Raw genomic sequence first — 11,651 nt, 5'->3', positions numbered from 1 at the left:
AACTAATTAAATAAATAAGATTCGAGCTCTACATATATGGCAGTTTAGCTTATATTCTTGTTGCCTATGGAGTTTTTACTTGATGACAATTTGCACCTATTAAAATTTATTTTTATATTTTGTCTAGTTAAAATCTATAAAATTTAAAAAATTTATTAGTAAATTTAATGTTTTATGTGCTTTGAATAAAGCTATACAATCAAATTTTTAATGAAATTGATTATAATTAAACTAAATTCTAACAAAATAGGTAGAATTTTTAAATGAATTCTATATTAGTTTGTCAATATATATTATTATATTAAAATATTTTTTAAACTTTATTATATTTATTTAATTTTTTTATATATTTTTTTCAAATAAAGTACATTTTTTAATAGAAATTACGGGGCTATGAAAAAACATCTAAATAGGAGTTTATTGTGGGGATTGATTTGTACATATGCAGGTGTTGCATCAAAAATACCGGACCACATTACTATGGTCCATATTTGTTTTATTTTGTGTTTATTCTGGGAGACACCGTCCAATTCAAATGTCATCATTCCCTTCTTTGCATATACTTCTAAAATCACATCAAGAATATCTCTTTCCCAATTCCCAACAATCTGCGCCTATAACGCAGCATCAAGTACTACATATATATTACGAATATTGAATATCATCAACCCTTGGAAGTATTTAGGAAATATGTAGGAACATAAAGAGTCCAACTCCATTTCAACTTAACCTCAAATTTTATGCATAAACAAATTTATTTAACAAATCAAATTGTAAATCCAACACATAATTATGTTCTTAATCAAGTCTAAATTTAAATCAGTTCAACAATAAAATCTTCACATATAATTTGTGAAATAAATTAATATACTCAATAGAATATCCATCAAACTTATATATTCTAGCATAATCTTGTTAATTTTGGTTATGAGTTAAAATTTCACAAAGAAAAATATTTACTACTTAATATTTATCAATTAATTTTTTTTGTCATTCTCAAGTTTAATGTGAAAATCCCACATACTCATAATCAAATATGAATGAGCTCTTTTCATATTTAAATGAATTAAACATATCATTGCTCTAGTGTGTTTTATTTAATAAATCAGCTTTAAATTATATTTCAGAACCGCTATTAAGAAAAGTTTGAATCAGCCTCTACCGAACTGAGCCATTGATAGCCTGATTTACTAGCAAGCCGAAATATATCAGCTTCATGTTTGTATCTTCTTAATATATAAAATAATGTGAATAACATTATAATATCCGCCAAATTTGTCTTCAAATTAATTAATCTATAGCGCATGCATGGATCGAATCACTCTATAAACAACATTGCACCATGTTTTAAGCTTCCCCTTGGCCTGCTTTAGCTGACAGCCTAGCACCATAAATCATCAAGCAAAGAACACCACGATTTTTGCAGGCAACAACAATTCTTTTTACTCTTAGGCAGTCCTCGGGGATGAATCTCCCGCGAACCAAGGCGCCCGCCAGCACCACACAGTCACGCGGAGGATTCTGTCGCAGACTTAATGACTGTATGATTATGGGGTCTGCTGTGTCAACAAATCAGCCCTACCAGCAGCAGCAGCAGCAATATAAATCTAAGTTGGAGCAGCAGGTAGTTTGGACTTAATTTCTACCATTAACTATCTGTTCTTAGTGCAAATACATAATTAATACATCTGTGCCAGGCAGCCAAATGAAAATAGTGCATACTATCTATCATTAGTAGTCGCAACTACTAGTTTGTGTGTGTATTACTAATTCGTAGATCCTCGGTCCAACTTATTCATGTCATATGCTGCTCATTTATTCTACCAGGCATTTAGGAGCTGTGCACAAAAACTAAGGCCATGAAACCCCATTTTGTCACGTTTTCTGAAAAAGTTGATAGTTATCAAATTGGGCTTGGATAGGTAACTGAGCATTCGAGTTAGTATATAGATTGGGCTTCAGCAGAAATGAAAGAAAGATCTAACGGACATGGCTAGTAAAGGCCCATATAGTCTAAGATAAATTGAAATAATACCTTTCTTCTTCGTAGTTATATACAATCCACAAAACAGTCTTTTCGTTTGTCATCAATTAACTCTAATATACAAAGTTAATCAAAGGCTAATGTATCCTTTCTTAGGGAATAAAATGTTTTATAATAAAGATCAATTTGCTATATAAAACATCGAACTGTAAGATAATGTATGCTGTGTTAATTCTTAAGCTGTCATTTTTTGTTATTTCATACTCCGCTAATAAATATATTAATAACAGTTTGACTGAGGGATGAGAGGCCTTTTATTTATTTGAAAAAAGAAAAACAGAAATGAAAATGCATAATCAGTCAAACATTAGAGGTACGTAGAAAATTAGCTAATAGACGTACCTTTTTTTAAAATTATTTTGTGGATTTTGAAGGTGGCTGACCTTGAAAGTGAAGTTGCTAAGCAGAAGGAACTCCGGATGATGTACAGAAAGAGAATGGAGAGAACACATGACTATCTAAAATACTGTCTTCAAGTGGCACAAGACAATGGTTTCCTGGACCTAATAATTAACAAGAATAAAAATGATCATGACCAACAAGAATGCCCTCTTAATTCTACCATTAATCTCAGCATCAATGCTAGCCCTCAACTATCTTCTCCAGTTCACCAACATGCCGACCTTACTGCCCTCGTTGGTCAAGCTAAGATGAACGGATGGTACATTGAACATAACGAGGTATTGTTAAACTTAAAAGCTCTTGAAATCAGAAATCATATATTATTGACTGAAAGTGATGCTGGTTATATACCAGCCTTTACAAAACTGAATTGAAAAAATAAAGTCTAAAAAAATCTAATCTAAACAGAGGTCCAATAAATCCGGACATTATTAACAAACAAAACAATCAAAGACTTAGTCAAAGAACAAAGTCCAATAAGCCCTCCCTTAAACTGATATGCAATTTGCAGTCAGTTTACTACTAACTCCAAGTAGCTCCCTTAATCTGACGAACACTTCAAGTCTTAAAGGCTTAGTCATAATATCAGCTAGTTGATCTTTAGAACCACAATGCTCCAGCTTAACAACCCAATCTTTTGTTAGATCTCAGAGGAAATGAAATCTAACATCAATGTGTTTGCTTCTTCCATGCATAACCGGATTCTTAGATAACTTGATTGTAGAGCTGTTGTCACAAAAAATATCTGTACATTTACTTTGATTGTAACCAAGTTTTTCAAGGATCCTATGCATCTATACAGTTTGACAAGCACAAGAGGCAGCGGCTATGAATTCAGCTTCAGTGGTAGAGAGGGTGACTACTGGCTGCTTCTTTGAGGACCAAGCTATTGCACCTGAACTAATTAAGAACACATACCCTGATGTACTTTTTCGATCCTTAATATCTCCAGCATAATCACTGTATGAGTAGCCAACCAATATTTCTTTTCCTCCTTTCTTATAAAGAATTCCCAACTCGGTGGTTCTTTTTAAGTAACGAAGTACCCTTTTAACAGCTTGTTGATGCATTTCAGTTGGCCTTTCCATAAATCTACTAATTAAGCTCACCACAAATGCCAAGTCAGGTCTGGTAGCAGTCAGATACATGAGGCTGCCTACCATTCATTTATAAATGGTTGCATCCACACTCGTGCCTCCTTCATCTTTTACAAGTTTACAACTTGGTACAATTGGTTTTTTTGTTGGATTACAATATTTCATGCCAAATTTTTCAAGTATTTCATTGGCATATTTTCTTTGACTGATGAAAATTCCTTCACTATCTTGCACAACCTCCACTCCAAGAAAATATTTCACTCTCCCTAGATCAGACATGTCGAACTCTTGCTTCATGGAGTCCTTGAAATCTTCAAACATTGCTTCATCATTACTTGTAAAAATAAGATCATCAATATACATACTCACCATAAGCAACCTCCTTATGTTTTCAATTTTTGTAAACAATGTGTGTTCACTTGGACACCTCTCGAAACCTTCTTTTATAAAATAGGATTCAAGTTTGCTGTACCAAGCTCGCGGAGCTTGCTTGAGCCCGTAAAGGGCCTTCTTGAGTCTATATACCTTATCTTCTTCACCCTTTATTTCAAAGCCTTGAAGTTGTTTAACAAATACAGCTTCATTTAGATCTCCATGCAAAAAGGAGCTCTTTACATCAAGTTGATACACATACCATCCTCTACAAGCAGCAAGAGCTAGAATCATTCGAATGGTGTCCCACCGAGCTACAGGCGCAAAGACTTCAATATAGTCTATGCCAAACTGTTGAGAGAAACCTTTTGCGACAAGTCGTGCTTTATACTTATCCACTTCCCCATTTTCATTTAGCTTGGTTTTGAACACCCATTTCACTCCTATTTTTTTTACTCTACTTAGAAGTGCAGTCAGCTCCCAAGTTCCATTATTCTCAATGGCTTCAATTTCTAACTTCATTGCCTCCCTCCATTTTTTGCTTTTAACTGCTTCTTCAAAAAATATGGGATCACTAGAAGCAGTAAACAACACCAAATTATTTTCTGCATTAGATAATCCTTCCCCACTTTCATAGTCTTCCATCCAAATTGGTGCTCTTCGAACCCTCCCTTGAGGTAGATTTGGAGAATTGTGTTCAACTTCACTTGAAGAATTTGCTACAGAATTTGTTGCTCCATCTCCAACATGCTCTTTGTCTTCTTCTTCATCTACATGCTCAGTTACATGTTCGTCATCTACATGCTCAGTTACATGTTCATGAACCCTGTCATTTTCGTCTCTACAATCAAGAATTGTTTTGTTGCTACCTTTTTTCAATTATTTTTCCCCAATCCCATATTTTATTCTCTTCAAAGACCACATCTCTGCTTATAATTATTTTTCTTGTCAGAGGATTATACATTCTATAGGCTTTAGATTCTTGACTTAAGCCGAAGAATACACATTGGAGACTTTTATCATCAAGTTTCTGTCTGTTTTTGTCTAAAATGTGAGCATGACCAATGCAACCGAATACTTTAAGATATTCTACTGAAGGTTTGAAGCCACACCAAGCTTTCTCTGGCGTCTTATCTTTCACAGCAAGAGTTGGACATCGATTGAGCAAGTAAACTGCCCAGTTGACAGCTTCTGGCAAAAAAAATTTTGGAACATGTGTCTCTGATAACATGCACCGTACTATGTTCATGATTGTTCGATTCTTTTCGTTCAGCAACTCCATTTTGTTGTGGAATGTAGGCAGTTGTGAGTTGTCTTGCAATACCATTTGAACTGCAATACTCATTAAACTCAATTGAGGTGAACTCTCCACCTCGGTCAGTTCGAAGATAACAAATAACATTTCCAGTTTCATTTTCAATTAGATTCTTGAATTTTTTAAACATATTGAATGCTTTTGATTTGATATTCAAGAAATAAGCCCATATCTTTCTACTATAATCATCTATGAATGTGAGTATGTACCTCTTATGACTATTTGATTCCAGTGTAATGGGGCCACAAATGTCAGCATGTACAAGTTGCAATTTCTGCGTAGCTCTCCATTGACTCTTCTTAGGAAATGTTTGTCGATGTTGCTTGCCTACTGTGCATATAGTACATATAGTAGAAGAGTCATTAAGATTATGAGGCATGCCCTTTACCATCTCCTTATTCAGACAAGGTCCGTAGACCTTTGAAATTTAGGTGCCCAAATCTTCGATGCCACAAGTTAGTTTGATCCTCTAATGTGATCTTTAAACATTTTGGAGCTTGTACTTGTGTTTCAGCAAGGAGAATAAGCATTCGATTAGAAGACATTTGCGTCTGCATAATCAATCCTCATTTATGATGATAAACCTTGCATTCTCCATGTTCTATCAGAATAGATAGATTTTGTTCTTGTAACTGACCAATACTAAGCAAATTATTTTTTAGTTCGGGCAAATAAAACACATCAGTTATTACTTGATTCAAGCCATTGACATATAGTTTGATGCTTCCTTTCCCCATTACTACCATTTTGGTATTGTTACCAAGTTTTACTACTTGTCTGAAGGACTGATCTAGGTGAAAGAACCATTGCCTATCTCCAGTCATATGATTGCTGCATCCTGAATCCAAAAACCATATTGCTTCCTTTTTCGAGTTATGATAGTCTGTTTGAGCCATGAGTACTATTTCTTCATCTTCGTCAGCATCTATTTCAGCATAATGAGCCCCTTTTTCCAAACTAGGACACTCATTTTGATAGTGTCCTAATTTGTGGCACTTATAACACTCTACAAGTGCTTTATTGTATCCTTGCCTGCCTCTGCCTCTCCCTCGACCTCGGTTTGAACCTCGACCACCTCTGCCCTTTTCGTAAGAGACATTTAATGCTTGTTCATCACCTCTATGGTGACTATTCATTCGCTGCTCATGAACAAGTAAACTGCTTTGGAGCTCATCTATGGTTAGTTTGCTCAAATCATTGGATTCCTCTATTGAACACACCACATAATCAAATCTGGAAGTCATAGACCTTAGAATCTTCTCAATGGTCATGACCTGCTCCATTTTCTCTCCATGAATTTTCATCTTATTCACAATAGTCAAAGTCCGAGCAAAGTAATCATCCACTTTCTCCCCTTCTTTCATCTGTAGCACTTCAAAGTCTCTTCTTAAAGCTTGCAGTTGAGCTCTCTTGACCCTTGTAGTTCCCTGGTATTTTCGCTTCATAGAGTCCCATATGCTCTTAGCGGTACTCTTATCAAGAATTGTCTCCAATATACTGCGATCAATAGCCTGAAAGAGATAATTTTTCGCTTTTAGATCCTTGAGTTGTACTTGTTTCTATGCTTCTGTTAGCTCTATGCCATCTTTTATCCCAGGAACTCCCATTTCTATCAGGTCCCAATATTCTTTCGATCGGAGAAGATTCTCCATAGGCATGGCCCAATGGTCGTAGTGACCGTCAAATTGAGGAATGGCAGCTTGCACATATTTATCTGTTACCAATTTTGAACTCATTTTAAATTCAATCCTCACCAACTCTCAGGTGTTTCACTCCTTTTTTTTTTCACCAAGTTTTTCACTCTTAGGTGTTTCTGGCTTTACTCACTAAATAGGACACAACAGTTCCTAGCTTCTGAACCAGACCCTTATGTGAGGCTCTGATACCAAAATATGTTAAACTCAAAAGCTCTTAAAATCAGAAATCATATATTATTGACTGAAAGTGATGCTGGTTATATACCAGCCTTTACAAAACTGAATTGAGAAAATAAAGTCTAAAAGAATCTAATCTAAACAGAGGTCCAATAAATCCGGACATTATTAACAAACAAAACAATCAAAGACTTAGTCAAAGAACCAAGTCCAACAGGTACGTATATGCAAATTGTATGTTAGAAGCTTCTAACTTCTAGAAATGATTCCAGTATTTCGAAGTTAAAACTCATTTTTAAAAAAATAAACAGATTGAACTGCAAGAGAAAATAGGCCAAGGAAGCACGGCGGTCATTTACAGAGCAAGTTGGCGAGGGCTTGATGTTGCCGTGAAGTGCATATTTCCTGATTTTTTCCAGTCAAATGAAAGTGGTGTAGCATTTTTCGCTCAAGAGCTCGACACTTTATCTAGGCAGCGCCATCGTTACGTGCTGCAACTAATGGGTGCATGTCTTGATCCTCCTAAGCATGCATGGGTTGTGACAGAATTGTTGGGCATGACCTTGAAGGAATGGCTCTATGGACCGGGTAATAGTAGGCAAAAAGAGAGGTTAACTCCACTTGCTCCATTTGGGGAGAGGATTGCTAGAGCACTAGAGATTGCTCAAGCAATGCAATATCTACACGAACAAAAACCAAAAATCATTCATCGCGATCTTAAGCCTAGCAATATATTCTTGGACGACGCTAATCATGTTAGAATAGCAGATTTCGGTCATGCCAGATTCTTGGGAGATGAGGAGATGGCACTTACTGGTGAAACTGGTAAGCATATGTATATACTTGTTCATTTTGACAATAACAATGTCTAGTCTTCTTTTTTATCCAAGAATCAGCAGTTTTTACGGGAAAACGATTAATTTATTTTTCTATCAAATCTTCAGGAACATACGTTTATATGGCACCGGAGGTCATTCGCTGCGAACCTTATAACGAAAAATGCGATGTATACAGCTTCGGTGTAATACTTAACGAGATTATAACCGGTAATCATCCATACATAGGAACAAATTTTGGTCCCAGCAAGGTATATACATATATTGAAATATGATTAAATATGTCTATTAATTATGTATAGTTGAACTATTAAAGTAATTCTTTCTTTAATGTGTTTTTATATTGTGAAATTATTAGATTGCGATGGAAGTTGCAGAAGGTAACCTGAGGCCTATGCTTCCAGAGGATCACAGTGGCCAACTTGGTGAACTCATCAATCTCATTTGCCTTTCATGGGATCAAGATGCTTCCATTAGACCATCTTTCGCAACCGTCACTTCCACTCTGAAAAAGATTCAACTGAGAATCATCGAGAGTGATGATTATAACTAATTGCTATTTATTATCTTCATGTGATAGTTCAGATGTCCAGTCAAACTCCTAACGTGGTTAGCTAAAATATACACTATACCTGTGTTAATTTTTTGAGCAGCAAATTCCTTACGTTAATCAATAGATTTTGATATGGTGGTACTAGAATCTTTTGCTCATCTTTATTATTATTATGAAATCATAAATCCTAATTTCAACCGACAAAACCCAAAAATAGCTGTACGTTAAATCATGATCCAATAGTTCCAATATTGTTGGTTATGTAAACTTCCTTTCGTTGTCTGGTTTGTCCTGTCCATACACCAAATTGCATGATAAGTTTTTTCCTTAAAAAAAAAGTCTAAAACCGAAGGAGATATATAATATAAGACTCACCGACAATTCTCAATTCTCAAGTAACGTGAATGATATGTTTTAATAAATTTGTTATGCCAAGGAGACATGCATATAAAACAATGGACACAAACAATTAATATAGTGTTATTATATGAGATTCGGGGATTTCCAGGCCAATCGAGAAGAATAATAACTTTCATATTTAGAGTCCTTGCAGAGGTTGCAAATGAGAAATGATTGAAAGTGAAATTACTGGTGGCTGCAAATTCCATAATTCATAGTGGGTGGGAGCATTTAGCCTCCCAAATATTCTCACAAAAAGTTGAGATTTTTGGAACGTTGCATTTTACAGTCAATTGCGTCAGCTGCTTCCATTTTAGCATCCTTGACTTGTACTCTCATATTTGCTCATCCCCTACACATAAAATACTTACCTTTAGTTAGTACTTTATTATAATAAGGTTCAGAAAAAGTTATCCACTAATTTCTTATGTTACAACTATCTAATGGATAGTGTTATATGTCTCATATACCAGTTTAATGGACAGATACTGGAATAGAACGGAGTGCAACATAACAACATAACGAGATAGTATGATATTTAATAATTGAATAAGAAAAGAGTGATCTAATATTTTTACTTTTATAATTACTTTATATGCATCATTTGCATGATAGTAATACTTCAACAACCAAAAGAAGAAAACTCACAATTTAATATAAAGAAGAATTGGGCATATTTTTACATTTAATTTTATTTTTAAAGCTAATTTGTTTAAAAACAAAGTGAATATCTTTTATTTTAAGGAAAAAATAAAAAATTGTCAAATTATTAATATTAATAAAACATTATTTTAACATATAATTACAAATAGAAATGAAAAATACTAAAAGAACTAGGATAACATAGAAAATTTTACACTTACAAAATTTATGAAATTTTTTTAAATTACCAAAAAATATAAAGAAATTACTATATTTCATAAGATATCAATTCTTTTGTGATTATAAAAAAATCTTATTCTTTGTTATTGACTTATCAATTCTTTTATGAATTATTGAAATATACAAAAGTAGTCATTTTTATAATATTATAGTAATTTTGTAAGTAAGAATTACAAAAGAAAATAATTTAACTTATGAAAAATTGTCTTTTTTTCTTAAATAGCAATTATTTTCGCATTTATAAAAATTTTATTTTTTAATTAATTTTCCAAATATTTCATAAATTGTTGACTTATGACAAAATCAATCATATTTTCGTTAACTTTCCAAATTCTAAAGATTTAATGGATGAGATTTAATATTTTAATATTGTATATTTAGTTGATTTTAAAAATAAGAAATAATTGTGTATGGATTAAGAAATAATCAAAAACTGCCAAATTAACAATATAATATAGAAACAAATGGTAGCTGAATTATGAAGATAATAATAAACAATAAAAAGTATTGTTCACATGAATTTTAAAGTCAGTTAAATATATTAATTTGTCTGATTTAGTGATTGAATACACGTGTATAATAAATCAGTATTTAAATATTAATATTTATGTTTTTTCTGAATATGTTGAAATCCAATTGCATGTGCACATGTCTTCTAAATTTGTATTTAACTGTTTATATAACATACACAAGTCTGATAATTTTATATATTATCTTTGCATATTTATTTACTTTTGTCAAGTCACTGACACTTGTCAACTTTTTGTTTCTTCTATTTCTTTTAATCACTTCAGGTTTTATTTTATTTGTTTCTATTAATAATTGTTTTAATTTATCTCATCAGTCAATTAGATAACTATTTCAAAGTATTTATTTCAGAAAAGACAATATTTCGAAGTACAGTAATCGTATCAGGGATCCCTGCCTCCGATTTCGAGATACTTTTACCTTTGTATCCATTTTATTTTATAGTGAACCAGGTTCCCAGTTCAAAAAAAATAAAAAAATCAGGTTAGAAGTTTGAATAATTTTAAATTTTCCTTGGAGAAATTAAAAAAATGTAAAGATCGTCACACATAAAATATTATTATAAAAATATTTCTAAATTAATATAATTAAAAATATTTAATTATTTTAATGAATATTTTTTATTATATTATTAATAATTCATATGTTATTATATTTTCATAAATGTAATAAATATTTACATCTTAAATAGACTAATAAAATATTATAATAATAATAATAATAATAATTGACATATAGTTTTCTAAGCTAAAACAATGAACTTTTTTTTATATATGAAACATGGTATAGTTACATTATTAGTCTCATCCCAGATCCTGGAAAACATTACATTACATACGAGGCAGGCACGAATAACAACTAGCCAGAAACTATTTCTGGGATAAGCAAACACCGCCAGGATCATCATGCTCAAAGCCGAAGAGAGATGGCAATCGTTAGATTATAATCTATTTTCTTTAATCTCTATGTGGAGAGTCATTGAAGAGTGTGTTAAGGACAGAACTCTATTAATCGATCTTTTTAACCTTCCTAAAAATGTGAACTCCTTTGTCTCTCTGTCACTGACTTCTTTGTCTAGTTTTCTTTTCTTTTCTCTTTTTAAGCTCTCCAAATTTTACTTGCCCAATTTCAAGCTGTAGCTTTCATTTACCAAAATATGCCCCTTGCTCCCTCTGGCAAACAATAGCTCTACCTGATCAACTCAGTCTAAAGAAAGAAAATACAAGCTGGCTCTTATTTACTTCATCATGGATTAACATGTGATTTATGTCTCTGTTTCTCTTTTATCAAGGTTGTATCTGTCTGGTACTCACTATAAAACCATCTCTTCTTTCTCGGATACCATACCA

General features: G+C 32.9%; 1 protein-coding gene across 1 annotated transcript; it reads left to right on the top strand.

Moving 5' to 3' along the window:
• The first annotated feature begins 2,424 nt into the window (after window positions 1–2,424).
• LOC8258566 (serine/threonine-protein kinase STY46) lies at window positions 2,425–8,604 on the top strand. The gene is made up of 4 exons (XM_015717404.3): window positions 2,425–2,724; window positions 7,416–7,929; window positions 8,049–8,191; window positions 8,299–8,604. Exons 1-4 carry the CDS (start codon window positions 2,464–2,466, stop codon window positions 8,491–8,493), a joined length of 1,113 nt encoding a protein of 370 aa, XP_015572890.3. The 5' UTR covers window positions 2,425–2,463; the 3' UTR covers window positions 8,494–8,604.
• Window positions 8,605–11,651: the final 3,047 nt, after the last annotated feature.

This window comes from Ricinus communis, chromosome 3, assembly GCF_019578655.1.
Source record: "Ricinus communis isolate WT05 ecotype wild-type chromosome 3, ASM1957865v1, whole genome shotgun sequence".
NCBI classification, from domain to species: domain Eukaryota; kingdom Viridiplantae; phylum Streptophyta; class Magnoliopsida; order Malpighiales; family Euphorbiaceae; genus Ricinus; species Ricinus communis.
Note: the sequence above shows the minus strand (reverse complement) of the source record. Positions and strands in the feature narration are given on the sequence as shown.